The sequence below is a fragment of the Arachis ipaensis genome, chromosome B3 (assembly GCF_059453495.1).
Source record: "Arachis ipaensis isolate K30076 ecotype BB chromosome B3, ASM5945349v1, whole genome shotgun sequence".
Taxonomy (NCBI): domain Eukaryota; kingdom Viridiplantae; phylum Streptophyta; class Magnoliopsida; order Fabales; family Fabaceae; genus Arachis; species Arachis ipaensis.
This window is the reverse complement of record NC_142438.1, coordinates 7188968-7213758: the sequence shown is the minus strand read 5'-3', so window position 1 is coordinate 7213758 and position 24791 is coordinate 7188968. Positions and strand designations below refer to the sequence as shown.

Sequence of the window (24791 nt, the reverse complement as noted above, 5' to 3'; positions counted from 1 at the left end):
TTATAATTAATAATTTAATATAACATAATATTAAAATTAATTTAAAATATATATATTTTTTAGTTCCCTAATGCACATGGGTCGGGTGAAGTCGGATTAGTCTTGATCTAGACCTAGTCCGGAGCTATTTATAAGATCCTTATCCAGTCCTAAATTCGGTAAAATCACACTAAATTAGTCTCTAAAATATTCGGGACCGGGCCATGTGTACCCTAAAAGGTTTTAATAGGATAAGCAATTATTAACGATATCTTTGTCATGATTTACATTTGTCTATCACATGAATAATATGCATTATGCAGAGAATAGTGTAAAAATAAACAAAAATTAGTTTAGGGGAAAGAAAATTGGCAGATGCATAAATGTAATCTTCAGTTTCGTTTAGTTTTCTCTCACTATAACAAATATATCATGGTATACTTGACAACAACATCCGTTGTCGTCCAGCGGTTAGGATATCTGGCTTTCACCCAGGAGACCCGGGTTCGATTCCCGGCAACGGAATTTTTTTCATCATTATTCCTGATGCTAGATGGAAAGGTTACTGATTAATTGAGGAGAAGATTCATCATTCAACTTTATATTAAAGCATCATTATTCCTGATGCTAGATGGAAAGGTTACTGATTAATTGAGGAGAAGATTCATCATTCAACTTTATATTAAATACTTTAACTTAGCTATTCTGTTCACAATGATATGATATGATGTACACTTATTTTGAGCATTCTTCCACAAAGGTGGGCTCCTAATATGAAAGATTTGGTTTTGACTTATGAGCAAAAGAGCCACTTGTAAAATCCTGGGTTTCTCATTCGATACACAACGTAGTTTTCAAAGATTCCACCCACTCCAACTTGGCTAGTCCCCATTTAGAAAAAGATCTCATGTTGAGGTGGCCTAATTTGTCATGTTTATCCTTAATCTTAATTTGTGTTTGGTGGATGCTTGGGAAGTGGGGTAGTCAGTAGTGTCCAAGGTTAAAACTTTAAAAGTCAATTATCTCTCGTTCTTTTTTTATTATGTTTTTCTGTACAACTATATTAATAATTTAATATACTTAAACATTAAAAGAATAGAGTCACCAAAAAAAAAAAAAAAACATTTCAAAGAATATATACTTGATTCAAGTATGCATTACTTCAAAATCTTACAATAAGAACACACGTTTTGAATTTATTTACTTATTCTTATAAATGAAAGAACATTGCAGTTTCGGTTAAACTTAAACATGAATTCAACTATATTAACCTTTTTTTCTTTAATTTCTAATAAAAAAATATAAAACAAATATCAATAATATATGATATACACCAGAAGCTCTTAATATTCATATAAAAATACAATTTTTATTAATTAATTATATATTTAAATTATTTTAATTAACAAAAATAGTATGTAATATCAAAGTCCGCGTAGCAGAGATATTTGAATATGGCAAATTAAAAAAAAAAATTTGCCAGCTCAGGTCTTCGTTTCAGTAGAGATAGGAAAAGGAAATGTCCTACAAAGTACAAAATAAATTATTCTATTTATTTATTTATTTGATATTATTATTTAAAAAATTCATAATTCATTCACACTTTCCTTCCATGAGTAGTTGAACTCCACCTTTCTTCTTCTTCTTCTTCTTCTTCTTCTTCTGTTTGGAAGAACAAGTTGAAAAGTAACACAGCACCAAACACAAAACTCAAGCAACCCCATCATTTCATCGGCATAAATTTCCCAACTTGCATTCATTCTGAAACACACTGCAATGTGATTGTAATTGTGGTTGTGAATTGACTTGTATTGTGTGGTGCTTCAAATTCATGTTCATATGTCCCTTTCTCAACCAAAAATGTCTGTTGCTGAGCTCAAGGAGCGTCACTTAGCTGCCACTGACACACTCAACAATCTCAAACAACGTTTAAACCATACACGCCGTTCTTTGCTTGATACTGATCGTAAACCCAAAAACAATTTCTTTTCTTCTTTTACTCTATACTTTGGAATTTGGATTTAGATCTTCTGAACTCACTGTTTGAAGCATTTTTATTTTGTTGATTTCAGTTGCTGGGTATGCGAGGTCTCAGGGTAAGAGTCCTGTGACTTTTGGACCTACTGATCTGGTTTGCTGTAGAACTTTGCAGGGCCATACAGGAAAGGTACCTTTTTTCTTGCTGTTTTTGCCTTTTCCTCTTCTTTCCTTCATATGTGAAAAGTAATGCATTACTTTCTTGTTCTTTTCATTCAATAGTTAGTTGTTTTTATCAGTTAATACTTTGTTAAATGACTATGGAATTGCCTTATCAAGTATTAGTATGAACTATTATTCATGAAATTTGAGTTGGGAGTTAAAGAATTATGGAAAAGATCATATCTTGTAAGCTGAAACTGTAAAGTGGGAATACCTTATCTATAAACTAGTGTTAGTGTGTATGTAGTTTGAGAAACTGGAACCAAGGCGGGGATATAGTTTTCCTTGCTGCACCTGTGAATTTAACAAATGTTTGAGAAATTAATTTGATCAATAGTTATTCAATTGTTTCATCTCTGCTTCCCCACATTGACCTGGTCCTTTGCTTGGTTATATATCAACAGTTTCGCGAAGATTAATACTCATCAGACTAGCAGAATTTAGAAATTTTATTTTCATTTAACTGTTGCAGGTGTATTCATTAGATTGGACATCTGAGAGGAATCGGATTGTTAGTGCATCCCAAGATGGTCGTTTAATTGTGTGGAATGCTCTAACAAGGCAGAAAATCCACGCCATAAAGCTTCCTTGTGCATGGGTCATGGCAACTGCTTTCTCACCAACTGGTCAGTCAATTACATGTGGTGGACTTGACAGTGTTTGCTCTATTTTCAACCTGAATTCCGCCACCGACAAGGATGGGAATCTACCTGTTTCCAGGACGCTTTGTGGACATAAGGGTTACATTTCATCTTGTCAGTATGTTCCTGACGAAGACACTCACTTAATTACTGGTTCTGGTGATCAGACTTGTGTTCTATGGGATATTACTACCGGCCTTAAAACTTCTGTCTTTGGTGGTGAATTTCAATCTGGACATACTGCAGATGTACTTAGGTATGTTTGATGATTTTATGAATTAATTCAACTATTTGTTGATTTTTTTCGGACTTTGGACTTTTGAGTATATTACTATCCCCTTCTTTATGATTTGCATTTACTTAATAAGATGTTCCATCTATTACACAAATGTTCAGAAGAACTCCTGCATTGTGATAAACATAAAATTAAACTTAAAATACTGCTTAGTTCATTTGATTTCGTTGATAATTTTGTAGTCAAATACTCTTCCCATGTTGTGCAACTTCAAATTTGAGAAAAAAGTGAAGAGCATATTTGTTTTAGGATGCAGCAGAATTGAATGATTGCTTTGGTGTGCTGTCCAATGTTTTGAATTAAAACCAAAAGAATGAATATTCTCTTCTTTTAAACATTTCTTCTCATGCAATCCCACTGATAAGGTGGTGAAATCTTGATGGTAATCAATGTGCTGACTAGGTAACATGTTCGTTGGAAAACTATTGTGTGTTATTTATTGAATACTTTCTTAGGAATATGCTGTTACTTTGTCCTGCCTTAGCATCTCCATTAACGGATCCAACTCAAGAATGTTTGCATCTGGTTCTTGTGACGCCACTGCTCGATTGTGGGATACACGTATGGCAAGTCGAGCAGTTCGGACATTCCATGGGCATGAGGGAGATGTTAATTCGGTCAAGCTCTTTCCAGATGGAAATAGATTCGGAACTGGCTCGGAGGACGGAACATGCAGATTGTTTGACATTCGGACTGGACATCAACTTCAAGTATACTGTCAGAAGCACAGTGACAATGAAACACCACCCGTGACCTCCATCGCGTTCTCCATATCAGGAAGACTCCTTTTTGCCGGATACACAAATGGAGATTGCTATGTATGGGACACTTTGTTGGCAAAGGTACTCGCTTTGTGCCTTAATGTAATGTAACTTGAAAGCTTGTTAAATTTTGTAACATATGATTGATTATTTGTTCCTTTGCAGGTGGTGTTGAATTTAGGGTCTCTTCAAGACTCTCATGAGGGCAGGATCAGCTGTTTAGGTCTGGCAGCTGATGGAAGTGCCTTGTGTACAGGAAGTTGGGACACAAACCTTAAGGTGAGCATTGAATTTTGGCCTTATCAAATCCCTCTGATTCATTTTCTGTCATGGTAATTGTATCTTGATAAATTGATTTAATGATATACCAAAAGTGACATGGCAGATAAAAAGAAACGGAAGGAGTAACTTATATAATATATGAAGTTGATGAAATTGTGTTATGTCTGCTTGATATTTATGTTGTTTCATTAGTTAATTAATACCTAATAGTAGATATTATGGGATGAAAACAGTGAGGCAACTGAATCTAATATACTTTTCACTTGTAGAACTTAACTCTTGTTTTTCCCGCTTTTTTTATTGGTTAGATATGGGCATTTGGAGGGCATAGGAGGATGATTTGAGCCATTGAAGGAGAGGGTACAGACTAAACATTTGAGTTCCCTTGTTAGGTCCATTTATATGAAAGCCTATACGAGTGGCTATATACGTTCCTAACGCATGTAGTATATAACTATATATAAGCATTTCTCCTTTGATGAGAAGAATTGTGTGGAATACAAAGGTTATATAACATTTTCTCGATTGTGAATGTAGTATGAAACAATATTTACGTTCGTTATAACATTAGAATATATAGGCAAATGCTCTTTATGCATCTTATCTCTCTTTTACCTTTATTTTTTACCTTCTCTATGCATCTTAATATTTTAAACGAAGATTGCGGCTTTTCTAAGTGCGACATATGAACCCTGTAACGTAATGATATCAAGAAATAAACAATAGATTTCAAAACTAAGTAGGAGAGAATATCTTTCAGACAAGACAATTGCTATTGAACAAATATCGATTCATTGTAGGAACAATTAAGGTGAATGCGCAAAATTTGTATAAAATGTTCTACAAAGAATGAAGTATAAATGTATAATAATCAAGACTTTGGAGTATGGTTGCTAGTCTAACAAGCATGCAGTAAGTGACAAATAAATGGTGCATATGCCAAGTCCAAAGCGTACAGTTCTGCAATTCTTTACACACGTCTATCTATGTTGCTATTTAACTCCAATTTCATTAACAAAAAGAAAGCCGAGCTGAGTCAACGTTTGTTCTTTAGCCGCATGCCACAATCTCGTGAATGGCATCGCTAACGGTTTCATCCTCGGATCTGACGGCCAGTTTCATTGCAACATCCTTAGGACCGTCGAGTCCGAAGGACAACCGCACAAGCACTTTGATGTTCCCTATGTATACACCTGACAGCAAACATGTGTGCGACCTTGAATTGGGAGGGACAACCTCCGTGCCCTACAAAGTGGACAAGATGAGAGTCATGAAGAGATACACAAACGATACTCTACTTTTATCCTTACAAAGTTCAACTTCCGATTCTTTCAAAGGAACACAATGAATGAGAGCAACAAATTCTTTTGTATGCACCAATGTACTTGAATCTATATGTGAGATATGTCAAACTCGGAAAACTTAGGGTGTAGAAGATTAATCTTGTACAGAACCAAATATTGAACAATTGGCTTATTAACAGACTAACAAAAATAGGTCTCAAAACAAGAAACATGTAACAACGCAGCAAATCGACATCAACGGCTTACCTCACAAGGTTGCATGCCAAGAAGAGTGATGACTGCATTTACAGCTTCCGCCAAACTCTCCCTCGGGCCAAGACCATATTCATCTACTCGTTCACAATCAGCTCCCATACTTTCCCAAGCATTCCTGAAATTGGAGACCCCCACTTTCAATATGTAATCTGCCGCAACAACCTCCAGATCCTCCAGCTGGTATTCATCTTCAACGCCATCTTCTTCTGCCTCACCAGTGGATGGGTCAACCTGATCAAAATCAAATTTATATAGTAGTGATGAGATTTCCAGTTTTTCACAACCAAAAAAATGTAACCAAATTTATTTTTTATACACAAAATGGATTATATGAAGTGGTGAGACCCACTCATTTATTTTCTTTTGATACCCTAAGATCCACCCATTTATGCAAAGGGAAAACGGTGTTGGCCAAATCATTCCAGCAATAAAAATTCTGATAAAACACTGGCTGGTGGCTGCTGAGTATTTTCAACTTTTTGTTACACAAAAATATGGTAGGTTGTAATTTCAAAAAATTTCTGGCATAAGGGAAAAAAATAAAAATACAAGCTCTAGGCATGAAATATACACATCATTATATACATACTGGGGTGACTGATAAAGAAAACCAAAAGCTTAGAAGAATAAAAGGGAAACATACCTCTTTAACAATAAATCTCAGAATGTTAGCGAATTTTCCAACTGTTGCCAATCCCTCAGGCTTCTCGAATGCCACAAAAGTTTGCCCAGGTGAATCATAAGGAAGAGACCTGAGAGGCTTGGAGAACACCTCAGAAAATTCTTCTGCTTCTGAAGCATCCACAATTACAATAACCTGGTATATGGGAAAAGATTAAATATAGTCAACCCAGAGAGGTAGTGTAGTATGAAATTGTACAGTAAATGTATTTCACATTACATTTTCTAACAACTGCTCCGGTATTGTGTTTGTGCAGTTGTACTGAAACACAATATGCTTGTCATATACGTGTTTAACAACATTAACAGCATATTCTGTCTCTGCTTCGGTAAGCTCCACTGGTGCTGAGGACTGGAAAGAAATATGATGTCAGCATACGTATAATATTGGATATAAAAAGAAAAATATAAAACTAACGGGATCAGGAAGAAAAAGAAGAAAAAAAGAAAAAAAAAAGGTGAAAAAACCTTGAAAAGCTTCCCAAAGTTTGCAAACTCAGGAATGGACAAAAGCATCCTTTCATATGAATCAGCAGTAGACGGGGGCCCACTACTAGAAACACCCAAACCAGTTGGCTTTTTACCAGGTGCTTTCTTCTCTGCAAGAGGTGCAGACTTCACCTCCCTGGGCACTGAGTTAATGTCAAAAGGCTCTTCAGAAGGCACCTGCATTCACATTCAGAAGATTAGATATGTCCTTAACAAATGAAGAGCAAGAAAAATGGATATGACTTACATAATTTTTCAAACTAGTCTCAAGATTGACAAGTGGGATATCAAATGACCCAAAGAGGAAGTCCTTCACATCTTTATCAGTCTCAACAACTGAACCATCGCCTCCAAGCGTATTCTGATAAAGTGTTGCCCTATCACGGACCTGCATAGAAATTAAAAAGAACAACATAAAAATCAAAGCAGGTAGCAGTTTTACACATCTCCAGGGGAGAAAATCTGTGATGTCAAAAACCATGCAATTATAGAAATCCCTTAAAAGATATGTTTAGAAATTTACCTCATCATCACTGTCAAAAACACACCGCCTTAGCAGAACAAATATGCGGGGCTGAAAAGGGTAAATATGAGGTTTCAGACTAATTTAATAGCAACTTCACATTAAAAAAACTAAAGAAAATATTACAGATATAATATCCACTAGAAAAAATAATAATAATAACAATAAAATAATAAAGAGAGGCAAGTTACACCTTTAACTCATCAACTGCAGCCCCAAACTTTGCTAGCGTGCTCACAGCACTGGCCCTAACAGTTGCATTCTCAAGATGTACTCTGTTATAAATATAACGAATATATTTGCTGGGGTCTGATGTCTTTGGGCCTTCAACTCCCAGAAAGTGTAGTATCTATTGTATGACAGGGAAAAAACAATGATTAATGACAAGTGATAAAATTTCAAAACCACACAATAAAGAACAAAGTAAAAAAATAATACCTGTGTGGACAAATAAGTGAATTCACAATCTTCAATGAACTCACAAAGATGGAGCAGCCCACTCTCCTTAGCATCAGGGATATCTCGAATCAGAATCACAATTGAATCTACAATTGCTTTCTTGTAATCAAAACCACCTTCTTCCCTAAGAATGTTACTCAGGAAGTTCATCCTGAATAATGTCATCACAGAACCCATTAATTTAGACTAAATCACTTATCTAGAAAGATATTCGTATGAAATATGTAACATCCGGGAAAAAGGAAACCAACAGAATGACGCATATACTCACAGAGATCTATATTTTAAGGGGAACTTCAAGCATAATGATCTTATTGCTTCAACGACAACAATCTTGAATTCATCCGCAATATCAGACATGAAATTTGTAATCTGCTTCATAAGACGGTCTACGCTGGATTCGTTACCTGTTTTCAAAAGAGTGGTAATAGCTAGTGTAGCAATGCTTCTGTTCTGGTCAGAAATCAAACTTTCCATATCAATGTTACAGTTAGTGACGGCCATTGAATGTTTCATTGCAACCTGTAAAGTTCAAAGCTATATTCAACAATTATGAAATTATGAATAAAAGTAACTGATCAGGTTTGACCAACATAAATCCTAAGATGCACTAGCTAACACAAAATTTATGAACTCAGAAGATTTTTTAAAAGTTTTTCAACTGACTTCCCCCAACACATAACAGGCAAAAGGCAAAATCTCCCTTCAGGGGGGACAGGGATTGTGCTGGACCCTTTCTCAGAATCAATGAAACCATAAAAAGCATTTTTTTTTCTCCCCTCAAATTCAAATGATAAAAGAAAGTTAACCTTGTTCAAAGTTCGGACAGCTGCAAATCTCAAAACTGGCTTAGAAGAACTCAAGAAGAGCTGAAGAACGGTAATTGCTGGTGTTAATTCTCGGCTTGTTACACCATTGAGCTCCGTAATTGCTCTGGCAGCTTCAAAAATCACCATCTCTGATTTGTGACGAAGGCAACCCTCAAGATAATCATAGAAGGGGCGGTCACCTGATTGTGTATTATTTCCTGATTCCCGAATAACCTGCAAACAATATGCATTAAATATTATGCAAACAAATATCATCCCAGTGATAGCAATACACGAAAAGTAAAGCACACCTGACTTGTATAACGAATCAAAAGGCACTGGGCCAAAGGTGAGCGGACAGTTCCCCTTGTCAAGCTGGTAACCAGCTTGCTAACAGCTAGTCGATCATTCTGCCGTATCTGCAATGTTGTAAACCACCATGTGTCACTAAACTGTTTGTAATTCACAGTTGATTCCATGTGAAAATAAAACTAGGATCCTGACTAACTAAATGATTTATAATGACCAATAAAGTATTTATTTTAGTTCAACTTATTTTGCAACACCAAGAACCTGTATATGTATGTTATCAAAGCATTCATGCAGCATACCTGATGTAGCAAAGCCAGTGCATGAAACTGTACAAGAGGTGATCTTGATTGAACAGCTTCCTGAACCTCATTGCTCCACCTTTTTACTATCTCAGGATTTGTCTGAAAGGGGTGATATAAGATAAGCAAGCAATAGAATCTGCTGAATAAGGACAAACTATCAAACTAAGTATTACCTGGAGGAGATGTATGCCACTAACGAGGGCCGCACTTGCGACGACTGGATTCTTATCTACAATGGCTTGTTTCAAATACCGCTCAATTTGGGTGAGGAGCGTTCCATCTGTGATACGACAAAGCACACGAATGGCATTTGCCCTATACATATCAATCTTACTATTCATGTCCTTCATAAGAGAGCTTGTGACAATGATAACCTTTGGAACAAAAGAAAAAAACAAAGGAGAGAACAGTCAGAAACTAAATTTGTAATGCACAGATCAATGTGTATTTGACAAATAATGAAGTTTGCGTGAGAATTTGAACCTCATCTGAAGAAGGGGAGAGTTCCTTTATTATGAGGTAGACCATTCTCCTAAGCCCAAGATCTCGAGACTGGAAGAGCTTTGTCACAGCAAAGAAAACTTCTGTGGCTTCGACCTACACAATTGAAGCAAGAATAAATTATAAAAAAAATCAACAATGACTCTAACATAATTATGCAGGCTCAATCTATAAACAAGCAAGGATGTTCAAGGTACAAAACAGATAACTCTCCACAACAGATAAATGCAAGCTTAGGCAAAACTCTCTACCTTTGTAAATGTATCTCCCTGATTCAGTAGGTATAACAGTTTTGTAATAACCTTGAAAAGGTACAACGAACAAACACAATGTCAAATTCAACTGCTGAATAACTCGACCGAAACAAGATAGATTACCTAGCTGAGGATAGATAAATAAATAGAAACCTGTGAACATCTCCTAGCATCTAGTTGCGGGTCATTAAAAACCCTGGCCTCCTGAAGAACAGCCCCTTTTTCAATTCCCAAGAAGGGAGAATACTCAGCTGTTAAACAAACCGGAGAAAAAATGAAATTAATACAACACATTCATGATAGTACACTCAAACTCATCTCAGTATACAAGCGTGACTCTGGAGCAAGATGCGAAAACTAGCTATGAAGAATATGAATGAATCAACTGAGCAGTATAACGAATTCTAAACAATCAATTGCAAAGAAATAACGATCTGCATTGCAAATTACGTGCCTAAATCAACACAAGTATCTTAATAAACTATGTCCTATGTCGAATCGGAACCAGATCAACAAGGCACCGACACGAGGATCTAAGAATGAGAAACAGGAATTAAGCATTGGATCTGGAAGCGAAACATAGTGATGGAGGAGTGGCACAGAAAGAAAGAAAGTAGGAAGAAGAAAGGGAAAGAAAGAATGAAGGACCTTCGTCGTCGTGGTCATCGTCCTTCTTCACTAGAGGCTGAGCCATGGGCAGAGCAGAAGGTGGTGAATCCGCGAGATCTGGAAATTTCAGCTATGTAGGTGCCTCTGCTGAGTAACACTAAACTTCACAAATGAAAGAAAATACGAAGAAGAAGAAGAAGAAGAAGAAATGTGGTATTGTAAAGTTTAAACGCAAAATCGGGGTGTACCTTCAACCTTTTTAAAAAAAAAAAAAAAATTAAATTTCAATGCATAGACCACAGAGATCTAGTTAAGTAATTTCTTACAAGTAACAATTTTGATCGTTAAAGATTATAATTTTCACAAAATAAATTTCAAAAAAATAAATAATAAAATAATATTGTTTTTGGTAAATAATAAATAATTATTTTGCAACACCTATATTTTTTTTTTTTTTACCAAAGATAGGAGACTCAAACCCGCAACCTCTTAATTGAATATGGAGAGACTATGCCATTTGAGCTATAACTCATTGGCTTTTGCAACACCTATATGAATAGTCATAAAAGTTGTAATTAAATTAAATTGTTTAAATAGATCACATAGTTAGTGAACATTGAAATTTATTTAAATTAAGTTAATTTTTAAATACTTTGATAGAACATATTAGTATTTATGTATACCCAAAAGGAAAATATATTAGATCCAATTCCTCTAAAATAATCCACTTAAATTGATTTGCATCATTAAAATAAGTCAATAACTTCAAACAAATTAAATCATTTGATATAATTTATATAATAAATATTAAGTAATCAGTACTTTTTATATTTATCTTAGAACTAAGGCTAATTTTTTTTCAAATGAGGTTAACATGTGAGTTACACTGAGTTATAGAGTATTGAGGGGATATACACTATTGTAACGGCGTTCCATTTTTTATTTTAGTGAAAAGAAATTGGACTGTTTAATTTCATTGCAGAGAAAAAAAGACACAAATCGAATGTTCAATTTATGTGGAGCAGAATTTTATGAATATTGAAATCGGATCTAAGATTTTCTAAACAGAATTTTTTTTTTAAAATTAGAGATGGAGATGGTTGTGGGTTTGGGGAGCAAACAGAGAGAAATTTGTGGTTGAGGGTGAAAATGATGCTACTGGGAGGGGGTAACATTCCAAAGGCTATTGGAAATATCCAAGCCAATCAGAGTCCAACTGCATGCGTGTCATGTGGAGCCAGTACATAAATCGGATCTTGGATTTTTTGTACCGTATCTGTCCGATTTCAATACTTCCAATCGAACGGTCTTATTTGTCTTGCGCAGTTCTGGTGAAACACCATATACCTCCATAATTCTATTATATACTAGTCATCTCTCCATATTAAAATTAAAAAGTTCTAGAACTAATAGCATTTAATTTTTTGAGAAAAGGACAAATAGGTCCCTAACTTTTTGTCCCATGGACATTTTCGTCTCTGACCATTGAAAAATACTTTTAAGTCTATGACCTTCACAAAACTTGGACAGATCAGTCCCTCCGTCCAAATGCCTCCGTCAGGGACTAATTTGTCCAAATATCTCCGTCAGGACGAATCCGTCCAAATTTTGTGAAAGTCAAGGACTTAAAAATATTTTTCAATGGTCAAGGACAAAAATGTCCGCGGGAGACAAAAGGTCAGGAACCTATTTGTCCTTTTCTCTAATTCTTTTTTTAGTAAAAATGTTGGTGTTTTTAAATTTTTTAAAAAAATCTGATTTTAACTATTTCAGAAAAAAAAAAATTGCCACTTCCAGTTCAGCTCAGGTACTACACCTTGCTGCTGCTTCTTCTTCTTCTTGACTTCTTCCGATTTTCTACTGAAGAAGAAGAACCCATCATTCGATCCACATAAATTTCCTAACTTGCATTCATTGTTAGCAAACTGAACTTGTATTGCGCTGTGAAAAATCACATTCATATTCATATGTCCCTTTCTCAACCCAAAATGTCCGTTGCTGAGCTCAAGGAGCGTCACTTAGCTGCCACTGACACACTCAACAATCTCAAACAACGTTTAAACCACACACGCCGTTCTTTGCTTGATACTGATCGTAAACCCAAAAACAATTTCTTTTTTTTTTTTTTACTCTATACTGCGGAATTGGGTTTAGATCTACTGAACTCATTGTTTGAACTATTTTTGTTTTGTTGATTTCAGTTGCTGGGTATGCGAGGTCTCAGGGCAAGAGTCCTGTGACTTTTGGCCCCACCGATCTGGTTTGCTGTAGAACTTTGCAGGGACATACAGGAAAGGTACCCTTTTTCTTCCTCTTCTTTATGCATTATTTGCTTGTTCTTTTGCTTCAGTAAGCTTGGGTTTGACTTTTCGGTCTCAAGAACACATTTGTTGTAAATGATTATGGAATTGCCTTATCATATCAAGCGTTAGTATGTTGAGACTTAAAGAATTATGGAAAAGATTATACCTTGAAAGTTGAAGCTGTAGAGTGGAGATTCTTCTATTTATATAGCTTAGCTGCATTAACAAATTTGTTTAAGAAATTAAGCTTGATCAAAAGAGTTGTTTACTTCTTCCTTCTCTGCTTCATTGTTCAGTTATATTGACAAAATTTAGAGTAGAGCTTACTGAACATGAAACTTGAAGAATTAGATAAATTCATTTTCATTCAAATGTTATAGGTGTATTCATTAGATTGGACGTCTGAGAGGAATCGGATTGTTAGTGCATCCCAAGATGGCCGATTAATCGTGTGGAATGCTCTAACAAGGCAGAAAATCCATGCCATAAAGCTTCCTTGTGCATGGGTCATGACAACTGCTTTCTCACCAACTGGTCAGTCGGTTGCATGCGGTGGTCTTGATAGTGTTTGCTCTATTTTCAATCTGAATTCCGCCACTGACAAGGATGGGAATCTACCTGTTTCCCGGATGCTTAGCGGACACAAGGGTTACATTTCATCTTGTCAATATGTTCCAGATGAAGACACTCACTTAATTACTGGTTCTGGTGATCAGACTTGTGTTCTATGGGATATTACTACTGGCCTTAAAACCTCTGTCTTCGGAGGTGAATTTCAGTCTGGACATACTGCAGATGTACTTAGGTATGTTTGGTGATTTGCTGAAACTAATTTTACTATTTGTGTCGATATTTGTTTTTCGGAGTATGGAGTATATTATTATCCCGGTCACTGTACTTTGCATTTACCATACCTTTTTCCGTTTTCATTACACAGACATACAAATAACTTCCATCTCTTTTTGGAAAACATTGCATCAACTTCAAAACAGTGCTGAGTTTACTTGATTCAATTTATCATGGATGTTTCATAGTCAAATATTATTCCCATGCCATTCATCTTTAAATTTGAGAAAAGGGAAGAGCATATTTGTTTTAGGGTGCGGCAGAGTTAAATGATTGCTTTAAGTGTCCAATGCTTTGAATTAAAACCAAAATATTGAATGTTCTCTTCCCTTTAACCACAGGACACTTGTCAGATAATCTTTTAGTCAAAGAACTTGTTAGGCATGATACTACTTTGGAAATCTTATTTTTTGGCATTTTATGAATGGTAGATATTAGGGTGAGGAGAGTAACACACTATCGATGTACAATTGTTGTTTTTAACTTGTTGGGGGAGGAAAGAATAATCTGGCCACTTTAGCTTCATAAGATGAAGTATCTATATAATTTGAATAATTTTTTTCTTCTGCACTTCCATTGATAAGATTTTGAAATTTTGATGGTGATCAATATGGTGGCTAGATATATGTTATTATGCAATCATATCTTAGGAATATGCTGTTACTTTGTCCTGCCTCAGCATCTCCATTAACGGCTCCAACTCAAGAATATTTGCATCTGGTTCATGTGATGCCACTGCTCGATTATGGGATACTCGTGTGGCAAGTCGAGCAGTTCGGACATTCCATGGGCATGAAGGAGATGTTAATTCAGTCAAGTTCTTTCCAGATGGAAATAGATTTGGTACTGGCTCAGATGATGGAACATGCAGATTGTTTGACATTCGGACTGGACATCAACTTCAAGTATATTGTCAGAAGCACAGTGACAATGACATTCCACCCGTGACCTCCATTGCATTCTCCATATCAGGAAGACTCCTTTTTGCTGGATACACAAATGGAGATTGCTATGTCTGGGACACTTTGTTGGCAAAGGTACTCACTTTGTGCCTTAATGTAATGTAATTTGAAACCTTGTTAAATTTTGTAACATATGCTTGATTATTTGTTCCTTTGCAGGTGGTGTTGAATTTAGGGTCTCTTCAAGACTCTCATGAGGGCAGGATCAGCTGTTTAGGTCTGGCAGCTGATGGAAGTGCCTTGTGTACAGGAAGTTGGGACACAAACCTAAAGGTGATCATTGCATTTTGGCCTTATCAAATACCCCCTCTATTCTTTTTTATCTAGGATGATAATTGTATCTAGATACATTGATAAAAAGAGAGTAAGATGCTACAAAGTTGGGTTACCAGTTATGAAATTAGGTTATATGTGTGCTTGACTTGAGTTTCCAATAGTCAATAGATATTATAGGATGAAAACAGTCATGCAACTGAATCTAGTATGCTTTTTTCACTTGTAGATCTTGTGTGCTAACAACTTTGCTGTCTTAGCAGATATGGGCATTTGGAGGGCATAGGAGGATGGTCTGAGCCATTGAAGGTGGGGCAAAGACTTATTGAGTTCCCTTGTTAGGTCCATTGATATGAAAGCATTATTGGTGGATGTGAATGTTCCTGGAGCATTCATTAAATGTTTCAGAAGCGTGCAAGTGTTTCTCCATTGTAGGAGAAGAACAGTGTGGAATGCGAAGGTTATAACCTTTTTGCATTGGAACTAGGGCGACTGATCATTTACCCTTGTGTCCATTTGTCAATGTGTGTAAACCATAATGGACTTTGATTGCTTGCCTCTCCAATGTCAATGTAGCATGCAATACTATGTAGAATTGTATAAAAATATTAAAATCAAATTTGTTGTGCTGACCATCTTATCTTTCTTTTGGTGTTCAAAAAATTAGAGTATTTTTCCAATTTTAGAATGCTCAGGTAGTCATGCGTACTATTTTAACTAAGTGAATGCGGCTATTGTGCGAGACAAATATCAAGATTGGATGAAACAGCTTTGTTTTCATTTCATTTTAGTGTTTTGAAGTAAACTGACTGAACCAAAACTTCCCGATAATGATGTGTAAACGATATATTTCAAACCTAAATAAGAGAGAATGCCTTTGAGCCTTTCGCAGTAGACATTGCGATTGAACAAAATGTCAAATTCATTGACGAAACAAACATTATGGCGAATCCGCAAAATTCATAATACATTTGCTACAAAGAAAATGATGTATAGAAGATTAAAAGTAAAATAATCACGACTTCCGAGTATGATTGCTAGTCTAACAAGCCTGCAGTAAGTGACATAAATTGCAAATGCGTCCAAAGCGTACAGTTCTGCAATTCTTTACACACGTCTATCTATTTGCTATTTAACTCCATTTTCCTTAACAAAAAGAAAGGCCGAGTTGAGTCAACATTTCTTGACTTAGTGAACTAGCCGCTAGCCACGATCTCGTGAATGGCATCACTCACGGCTTCATCCTCAGATCTGACAGCCAGTTTCATCGCCACATCCTTAGGACCATCGAGTCCAAAGGACAACCGTACAAGCACTTTAATGTTCCCTATGTATACCCCTGACAGCAAACATGTGTGTGACCTTGAATTGGGTGGGACAACCTCCGTGCCCTGCAAAGTGGACAAGATGAAAGTTAATAAGACACCACTTTTCTGAAGAAAATAACACTATACCAGTAAATAAACCGTAAGCAGATATTAAATATAAAAGAAACTCAACTTTTTCCTAACAAACTTCAACTTCCCATTCTTTCAAAGGAAAAGGTGAATCAGAGCAAGAAAGTCTTTTATATCATCATATGGGTCACCATATTTGAATCTATATATACGAGATATATCTATAACTCAGAAAACCTAGGGAGTAGAAGATTATCATGTATAGCACCAAGCAATGTACAAATGGCTTGTAACCATACCAAAAAAACAGATCTCTAAACAAAAAACATCTACCAATGCAGTAATTGACATTGACAGCTTACCTCACAAGGCTGCATGCCAAGAAGATTGATGACTGTATTTACAGCTTCGGCCAGACTCTCCCTTGGGCCAAGACCATATTCATCTACTCGTTCACAATCAGCTCCCATACTTTCCCATGCATTCCTGAAATTAGAGACACCAACTTTCAATATGTAATCTGCTGCAACAACATCCAGTTCCTCCAGCTGGTATTCATCTTCAACTCCATCTTCTTCAGCCTCACCAGTGGATGGGTCAACCTGATCAAAATTATGTAGTAGTGATGAAGTTTCCACAACCACAAAATGCAACCAATTTTTTTTTACACAAAACATGGTGATAGTTGGATGAAATAAAGTGGAAAGACAGACCCAGTTATTTATGCGAGGGTTACTGGCATTGTAACATCATTCTACAAATAAAATTCTGACAAAAATACTTGTTGTCTAGTATGTTCCTTGCACAAAAATATTGTAGGTTTTATTTTCTAAAAAGTTCTTGGTGTCAAAAAAGTATACAAGTTCTAGGCATGAAACATACACATCATCATACATATTGGGAGACTGGGACAAAGAGAAGTAGAGAACCAAGAGCTTAGAAGAATAAAAGGGAAACGTACCTCTTTAACAAAAAATTTCAGAATGTTAGAAAATTTTCCAACTGTTGGCAATCCCTCAGGCTTCTCAAATGCCACAAAAGTCTGCCCAGGTGAATCATAAGGAAGAGACCTGAGAGGCTTGGAGAACACCTCGGAAAATTCTTCTGCTTCTGAAGCATCCACAATTACAATAACCTGGTATTGGGTGGAAAAGATCAAATATAATTGAACCAGAGTTAACTGTAGAATAAAAATGTACAGTATCTAATATTGGTCATTACATCTTCCAATAACTGTTCTGGTATTGTGTTTGTGCAGTTGTACTGAAACACAATATGCCTGTCAAATATGTGTTTAACAACATTAACAGCATATTCTGTCTCTGCTTCAGTAAGCTCCACTGGTGCTGAGGACTGGAAAGACATGATGTCAGCATACATATCAAATTAGATATCTAGACATTAAGACATCCAAAGAAAATTACAGAACTAAAACATTCTGAAAATTTTGGGTGAAAGAACCTTGAATAGCTTTCCAAAGTTTGCAAATTCAGGAATGGACAAAAGCATCCTTTCATATGCATCTGCAGTAGATGGAGGCCCACTAGGAGGAGCACCCAAACCAGTTGGCTTTTTACCCGCTGCTTTCTTCTCTGCAAGAGGTGCAGACTTCACCTCCTTGGGTACTGAGTTAATATCAAAAGGCTCTTCAGAAGGCTCCTGCATTCACATACAGAACATGAGGTATATCCTTAACAAATGAAGAGCAAGAAAAATGGAAAGCACTTACATAATTTTTCAAACTAGTCTCAAAATTGACAAGTGGAATATCAAATGACCCAAACAGGAAGTCCTTCACATCTTTATCTGTCTCAACAACTGAACCATCACCTCCAAGTGTGTTCAGATAAAGTGTTGCCCTATCACGGACCTGCATAGAAATGAAAATGTTCAACAAAAAATCAAAGACGGCAGCAGTTCACATACCTCTAGGGCAGAAAATCTGCTGATATCATAAACCATGTAATTGTTGTCGGTAGAAACATTGACTAATGACAACATAGAAACTAGGCAAACCTAGTAACTAGTTGCATAGAAACTAAGCACTCCTAGAAAATTATCACTCTAATTTATTATAACGTTTTACAATAGCCTTTTATATTTTTGTATATCAATAAACAAGTCAGTTGTCCATATTTTTCACAATCATATTCTTCAATGTCACTTCATGAGAGGATTAATCCAATAAGAGAACATTTATCTAGTCATTGATTTAGGAAAGTTAGAATACTTTCTTTGAATTGAAGTTGCTCAATCAAGCATAGGTATTGTTATCTCTCTAAAGAAGTATGCTCTAGATATACTGAAGGAAAATGGGATGATAAATTGTGACCAACTGATGACCGTATGGATCTGAATCTCAAGTTATTACCTAATCAATGGGAGCTAGTTTCAGGTCCTGAAAAGTACAGAAGACTAGGTGGAAACCTCCTCTATCTCATTATTATTATACCTGATATTTGTTTTACAGTTAGAGTAGTAAGTCAATTTTTGCAATCTCCTTGCTCAAATAAATGGAATGCAATAATGCAAATATTGAGATATATTAAAGGATCTACTGGACGGGGGATACTTTAGGAAGACAGAGGGAGTTCTCAGACTATTGGCTTCAGCGATGCAGATTGGGCAGATTGTCCTATTGATAGACGATCTACTAAAGTTATTGTGTTTTTTTCTTGGAAAAGTAAAAGGTAAAATATTTTAGCTCATTCTAGTATTGAAGCAGAATACCGTGCTATGGCTTGTGAGCTCATTTGGATCAAACACCTTCAAGACTTGAGATTTGGTGACTTCAAAGAAACAAAATTATATTATGATAATTAGACAACTCTTCATATAGATTCTAATCCAGTATTTCCGGGAAGAACAAAACACATTGAAGTTGGTTGTCATTTTGTTCGAGAGAAAGTCCACACAAAAGTAGTGACTGAATCAGTAAGCTCCAGGGAACAACTAGTAGCCAATATCTTCACGAAACCTCTCAGAGGACCTCAGATTTAGTATTTTTGTAGCAAACTTGGAGCATTTAACTTATATGCTCCAGCTTGATGGGAAATATTGGAAAGAAACATGGTCTACATAGAAACTATGCAAACCTAGTAACTGGCTTTATAGAAACGATGCACACCTAGAAAAGTATCACTCTCAGTTATTGTAATTTCTGAGTTCTGACTAGTCTTTTACATTTTTGTATATGAATCTTCTACTGTCAATATCAATAGGCAAATCAATTGTTCATATTTTTCACAATTATATTCTCCAAAACATGTTTATTCACGTATTATAAAATGCCCCAAAAGAAAACTTACCTCATCATCACTGTCAAAAACACACCTCCTTAGCAGAACAAATATGCGAGGCTGAAAAGGGCATATATGAGGTTTTAAAGTGAGTTAATACCAATTATCACATAAAAAAATTAAAAGTAAAATCCTAGAGAAATACCATCAACTAGAAAAAATAATTAATAAACAGAGCCAAGTAGCACCTTCAATTCATCAACTGCAGCCCCAAACTTTGCCAGTGTGCTCACAGCACTGGCCCTAACAGTTGCATTCTCAAGATGTACTCTGTTATAAATATAACGAATATATTTGCTGGGGTCTGATGTCTTTGGACCTTCAACTCCCAAGAAGTGTAGTATCTAGGGTACAACAGAAAAATGACTGATGCCAAATGATAAAATTCCAAAACCAAATGGTAAAGAACAAAGCACAAAACAAGAGATAATACCTGTGTGGATAAATAAGTGAATTCACAATCTTCAATGAACTCACAAAGATGGAGCAACCCACTTTCCTTAGCATCAGGGATATCTCGAATCAGAATCACAATTGAATCTACAATTGCTTTCTTGTAATCAAAACCACCTTCTTCTCTGAGAATGTTACTTAGGAAGTTCATCCTGAATAATAACATAACAGAACCTGGTAACTTAGACCACTTATCTAGAAAGATATTCATAAGAAAGATGTAACATCCGTGAAAAGAGACCAATAGAGTGACGCATATACTCACAGAGATCTATATTTTAAAGGGAACTTCAAGCACAATGATCTTATTGCTTCTACAACAACAATTTTGAATTCATCAGCAATATCAGACATGAAATTTGTAATCTGCTTCATAAGACGGTCTACACTTGATTCATTTCCTGTCTTTAAAAGAGTGGTAATAGCAAGTGTAGCAATGCTTCTGTTCTGGTCAGAAATTAAACTTTCCATGTCAATGTTGCAGTTAGTTACAGCCATTGGATGTGTCATTGCAACCTGCAAAGTTCAAAGCAATACTCATTAGTTATAAATAAAAGTAATGATCAATTTTAAATCCTGAGATGCATTCGCTGTAAGAGAAAATTTATGAAACTCAGAAGATCTTTCTATTAACAAAAAAATAAAGAAAGAAAAATCAACCAACTCTCCTCAAAATGTAACAGAAAAAATGCTTCCTTAAGGGGGACAAGGGTTGTCATGCAACCTTTCTCAAAATCAACAAGCATAACAAGCATGTCTTATGAAATTCAAACAATTAAAGAAGGTAGACCTTGTTCAAAGTGCGGACAGCTGCAAATCTCAAAACTGGCTTAGAAGAACTCAAGAAGAGTTGAAGAACAGTAATTGCAGGTGTTAATTCTCGACTTGTTACACCATTGAGCTCTGTAATTGCTCTGGCAGCTTCAAAAATAACCATCTCTGACTTGTGACGTAGGCAACTCTCAAGATAATCATAGAAAGGGCGGTCCCCTGGTTGTGTATTATTTCCTGACTCACGGATAACCTGCAAAGACTATGCTAAATGAATTGCATGCAAATAAATATCAAGACAGTGATAGCTACCCATGAAAAAGAAAGCACACCTGACTAGTATAACGGATCAAAAGGCATTGAGCCAAAGGCGAGCGAACAGTTCCCCTTGTCAAGCTGGTAACCAGCTTGCTAACAGCTAGTCGATCATTCTGCCGTATCTGCAATGGCATAAGCCACCACATGTCACTAACTCTGTTTATAATGCTTAGTAGATTACTATGTAACAATGTAATAATAAAACTAGTATCTTGAGAAGGTAAACCAGATCAGGTTATGTGGATATTTATATAGAACTTTAGAGGAACAGAAATGAACAACAGAATTTGCATTGACTTACAACATTGTTATTAATGATGACACATTATTATTTAGTATAATTTATTTTGAAACACCTAGAGCCGCCTGTATATTATCAAACCATTTGTGCAGTATACCTGATGTAACAAAGCCAGTGCATGAAACTGTACAAGAGGTGCTCTTGATTGAACAGCTTCCTGAACCTCATTGCTCCACCTTTTTACAATCTCGGGATTTGTCTGAAAGGAGTGACATGAGATAAGCAAGCAATGTAATCGAATATGCAGAATAAGAAAACAAATAAAATTTAGTAATACCTGGAGTAGATGAATACCACTAACTAGGGCCGCACTTGCAACAACAGGATTCTTATCTACAATTGCTTGTTTCAAATACCGCTCAATTTGGGTGAGGAGAGTTCCATCCGTGATACGACAAAGCACACGAATGGCATTTGCCCTATACATATCAGTCTTACTATTCATGTCCTTCATGAGAGAGCTTGTGACAATGATAACCTTTGGAACAAAAAAAGAAAGAGGGGGGGGGGGGGGGGAATAAAAATGGTAATAGAAGAGTCAGAAACTAAATTTGTAATACCAATATTTATATCTGACTAGTAATAAAGTTTGGATGAGAATTTGTAACCTCGTCTGAAGACGGTGAAAGTTCCTTTATTATGAGGTAGACCATTCTCCTTAGCCCAAGATCTCGAGACTGGAAGAGCTTAGTCACGGCAAAGAAAACTTCTGTGGCTTCAATCTATGCAATTGCAGCAAGAACAAATTATGCAAAGGGGCTAACAAGGACTCTATAAATAAGCAAGGATCTTTAATATATATTCAAGATAACTCCATAAAATAAACAAATTAAAAGGCTCAGGTGAAACTGTTTACCTTTGTAAATGTATCTCCCTGATTCAGTAGGTATAACAGTTTTGTGATAACCTTGAAAATGTACAACATAAAACAACGTCAAAATTCAACTGCTGAATAACTCAAGGGAAACAATATAAATTATACAGCTGCAGATAAATAAATAAAGAAATAAATAGAAACCTGTGAACATCTCCTAGCATCTAGTTGTGGATCATTAAAGACTCTGGCCTCCTGAAGGACGGCCCCCTTTTCAATTCCCAAGAAGGGAGAATACTCGGCTGTTAAAATAACCAGAGTAAAAAAAATATATCAATACCAATATACCTTACATTCATGATAGCATAGTCCAATTCATCAAAATATACCACCGTTATTTGGCACTAAAAATGCAAAATGGAGTTATGGAGAAATCTATCTAGAATATCTATCAACTCAGCAGGATAAGCATTCCTACTTCTAAACAATCCATTGCGCAGAACTAACGATGCGCATTGCAAATTACGTTCCTAGATCAACTCAAGTTTGTTAAAACGATGTTGAATGGAACCAGATCAACACGCGAGAGGTTCAACAGCACACTAACCGAACGATCTAAGCAAATCCTATCGCATCTAGAATGGGAAACGGGAATTAAGCATTGGATCTGGAAGCGAAACTTAGCGATCAAGCAGTAGCAGTATAGAGAGGTAAAGAAACTAGGAATTTGCGAAGCAGAAGCACGTAGATAACAGATCGAATTAAGATAGAGATAAGCAAGCGAGAAAATGAATGACCTTCGTCGTCGCGGTCATCGTCTTTCTTCACTAGCGGCTGAGCCATGGGAGGAGCAGAAGATGAATCTGCAAGATCTGGAAGATTCAGCTATGCGAATCTCTCTCTCTGTCTGAAGGTGCCTCTGCTAGTGCACCACTTAACTCCACCAATGGAAAATACGAAGAATAAGAGGAAGAAGAAAATGTGTTATTGTGAAGCTTAAACGCATAGCAGAACAATGATAATAGGTGAGGTGGTAATTTAATTTTTGATTTCTTTATTTATTTGTATTTGGGACCTTATATTTGACTAATAATACAATACAAATTACTGTAAGTACTGGAGGAAATGAAAAATTACAACACGGATTTATCAGTTGTGTGAATATTGTAATTATTTGAAAAATTATAAGTCCAACATTTTAATTTTTTAAAACTTAATTGATACTTTATTTTTTAAAAAATTTATCATATTTTTTTCTCAAAAATTATTTTTTTGACAATTTATAAATTCAAAAATTAATTATCTTATTATTCTTTTATTTATATTCACCAAAAATTATTATGAAAAGATTGACTTTTAAAAAAAATATTTATTTTTTAATTTTTTTTTAAAAAATTAATAGACACAAATTGTTTTATATTTGGATAGATTATTTAAAAAATATTTTTTAAGTATTAAAAATGTTTTTTATTTTTATTTTTTTAACTAAAATATTGTTAGCTTCTAAAAAATATAAATAATTTATTTTTTAATAAAATACTTTTTAAAAAAAATATATCCAAATAAATTTAAAATTGAATAAAAATACTTTATTTTTTAAAAAATATATTTTTTCATTCAAAATAACTTATCTAAACACATATTTTTATGCAAAACAGAGCAAAAATTTGACAAAAATTACCCAAAAATTCTTTCGCAAAATAATCCATTTTTTTTAGGCTTATTAGTTTTGTAATGAAAAATATAGGGCTTTGTTACCTCCCCAACTATCTCTCCATTAGGTAAGATTTTTTTTGCCCAAGCAATTATTTGTTGAGGAGAGACCGATCCAATTCGGAGTTGTTGATGTTTATATTGATAAAAAAGAAATTTTGATAGAGTAATCATGATAACAAAGAAAAATATAGGAGTAAGGAAAAAACACATATAATAATAGTTCATACTATAGCCTAAACACTTAAACTTATGGTCGAAAAGGAGTTATTTAAAAGAAATTGACCTAAAGAAGTACTTAGAGGAGAGTGTGTCCAACCCGACTTATTTAAAACACGAATATCACTATCTATATCCAATCCGATTTAGAGTATAAGTAATTGTGCTCTCACTATTATTAATATTGTCCACTTAATGAATAACTGCTACAATATAGGTTAATTTCTTATATATTTAGAAAAGAAATCGTCCACTATTCATAGATGAAAGATTCAAGAGTAATACCATTATATGCTGCTTTGCCATCCTTAGAAATTGAACTGTCCAAGTTAGCAAAATGTTGTTTGTGAAAATGTCAATGAATTTGTCTTTCTTAAATTCACCAATTTTTCTTTTTGTTTGAGAGAATTTTGTTTGGAACAAATAATAGTCTTTAGCTAAGTAATATGACTCCACCTCCAAGGCGT

At 35.2% G+C, this 24791-nt stretch overlaps 4 protein-coding genes and 1 non-coding gene across 7 annotated transcripts; 3 read left to right on the top strand and 2 right to left on the bottom strand.

Moving 5' to 3' along the window:
* Positions 1-432: 432 nt before the first annotated feature.
* On the top strand, positions 433-504 carry TRNAE-UUC (transfer RNA glutamic acid (anticodon UUC)). The gene has a single exon. It is a non-coding gene; the product is annotated as a tRNA-Glu (tRNA).
* A 1029-nt stretch (positions 505-1533) lies between these two features.
* Positions 1534-4755, top strand: LOC107628897 (guanine nucleotide-binding protein subunit beta-1). 2 transcript variants are annotated; one of them, XM_016331528.3, is made up of 6 exons: positions 1534-1945; positions 2052-2146; positions 2651-3075; positions 3599-3956; positions 4041-4154; positions 4466-4755. In XM_016331528.3, the coding sequence occupies exons 1-6, from the start codon at positions 1819-1821 to the stop codon at positions 4499-4501; spliced, it is 1155 nt and encodes a 384-aa protein (XP_016187014.1). In that variant the 5' UTR covers positions 1534-1818; the 3' UTR covers positions 4502-4755. The 2 variants fall into 2 exon arrangements, 1 of the variants encoding a protein (XP_016187014.1); XR_001617875.3 differs by having other exon boundaries at positions 1579-1945; positions 3570-3956.
* Positions 4756-4911: 156 nt separating this feature from the next.
* Positions 4912-10963, bottom strand: LOC107628892 (coatomer subunit gamma-2). Its single transcript, XM_016331522.3, has 18 exons — positions 10695-10963; positions 10200-10297; positions 10044-10094; positions 9775-9888; positions 9465-9665; positions 9289-9390; positions 8989-9096; positions 8678-8911; positions 8140-8390; positions 7848-8019; positions 7603-7758; positions 7410-7460; positions 7134-7274; positions 6866-7063; positions 6618-6749; positions 6360-6533; positions 5708-5947; positions 4912-5402 (listed from the first exon to the last, which is right to left on the bottom strand). Exons 1-18 carry the CDS (start codon positions 10738-10740, stop codon positions 5208-5210), a joined length of 2664 nt encoding a protein of 887 aa, XP_016187008.1. The 5' UTR covers positions 10741-10963; the 3' UTR covers positions 4912-5207.
* A 1454-nt stretch (positions 10964-12417) lies between these two features.
* LOC107628896 (guanine nucleotide-binding protein subunit beta) lies at positions 12418-15674 on the top strand. The gene is made up of 6 exons (XM_016331527.3): positions 12418-12749; positions 12857-12951; positions 13339-13763; positions 14484-14841; positions 14926-15039; positions 15303-15674. The coding sequence occupies exons 1-6, from the start codon at positions 12623-12625 to the stop codon at positions 15336-15338; spliced, it is 1155 nt and encodes a 384-aa protein (XP_016187013.1). The 5' UTR covers positions 12418-12622; the 3' UTR covers positions 15339-15674.
* Positions 15675-15943: 269 nt separating this feature from the next.
* LOC107628890 (coatomer subunit gamma-2) lies at positions 15944-23532 on the bottom strand. Of its 2 annotated transcripts, XM_016331521.3 has the most exons (18): positions 23190-23532; positions 22597-22694; positions 22435-22485; positions 22187-22300; positions 21856-22056; positions 21676-21777; positions 21292-21399; positions 20979-21212; positions 20454-20704; positions 20169-20340; positions 19924-20079; positions 19745-19795; positions 18166-18306; positions 17898-18095; positions 17658-17789; positions 17398-17571; positions 16799-17038; positions 15944-16430 (listed from the first exon to the last, which is right to left on the bottom strand). In XM_016331521.3, the coding sequence occupies exons 1-18, from the start codon at positions 23233-23235 to the stop codon at positions 16236-16238; spliced, it is 2664 nt and encodes an 887-aa protein (XP_016187007.1). In that variant the 5' UTR covers positions 23236-23532; the 3' UTR covers positions 15944-16235. The 2 variants fall into 2 exon arrangements, with proteins under 2 accessions (XP_016187007.1, XP_088365743.1); XM_088509617.1 differs by having other exon boundaries at positions 21676-22056; positions 23190-23427.
* Between the last annotated feature and the right edge of the window lie 1259 nt (positions 23533-24791).

What these genes read in the sequence shown, in the direction of transcription:
- LOC107628897 (XM_016331528.3), top strand. Translation starts at nt 1,819, where the DNA reads ATGTCCCTTTCTCAACCAAAAATGTCTGTTGCTGAGCTCAAGGAGCGT. An exon ending in TTCTTTGCTTGATACTGATC is followed by an intron (nt 1,946 to 2,051) that starts GTAAACCCAAAA and finishes TGTTGATTTCAG; the next exon opens with TTGCTGGGTATGCGAGGTCT. An exon ending in TGCAGGGCCATACAGGAAAG is followed by an intron (nt 2,147 to 2,650) that starts GTACCTTTTTTC and finishes TAACTGTTGCAG; the next exon opens with GTGTATTCATTAGATTGGAC.
- LOC107628892 (XM_016331522.3), bottom strand. Translation starts at nt 10,740, where the DNA reads ATGGCTCAGCCTCTAGTGAAGAAGGACGATGACCACGACGACGAAG. An exon ending in ATGCTAGGAGATGTTCACAG is followed by an intron (nt 10,095 to 10,199) that starts GTTTCTATTTAT and finishes TACCTTTTCAAG; the next exon opens with GTTATTACAAAACTGTTATA. An exon ending in TGATTCGTTATACAAGTCAG is followed by an intron (nt 8,912 to 8,988) that starts GTGTGCTTTACT and finishes TATTGTTTGCAG; the next exon opens with GTTATTCGGGAATCAGGAAA.
- LOC107628896 (XM_016331527.3), top strand. Translation starts at nt 12,623, where the DNA reads ATGTCCCTTTCTCAACCCAAAATGTCCGTTGCTGAGCTCAAGGAGCGT. An exon ending in TTCTTTGCTTGATACTGATC is followed by an intron (nt 12,750 to 12,856) that starts GTAAACCCAAAA and finishes TGTTGATTTCAG; the next exon opens with TTGCTGGGTATGCGAGGTCT. An exon ending in CATACTGCAGATGTACTTAG is followed by an intron (nt 13,764 to 14,483) that starts GTATGTTTGGTG and finishes GTCCTGCCTCAG; the next exon opens with CATCTCCATTAACGGCTCCA.
- LOC107628890 (XM_088509617.1), bottom strand. Translation starts at nt 23,235, where the DNA reads ATGGCTCAGCCGCTAGTGAAGAAAGACGATGACCGCGACGACGAAG. An exon ending in CTGTCCGCACTTTGAACAAG is followed by an intron (nt 20,705 to 20,978) that starts GTCTACCTTCTT and finishes TGAACTTTGCAG; the next exon opens with GTTGCAATGACACATCCAAT. An exon ending in TCACTTATTTATCCACACAG is followed by an intron (nt 20,080 to 20,168) that starts GTATTATCTCTT and finishes GTTGTACCCTAG; the next exon opens with ATACTACACTTCTTGGGAGT.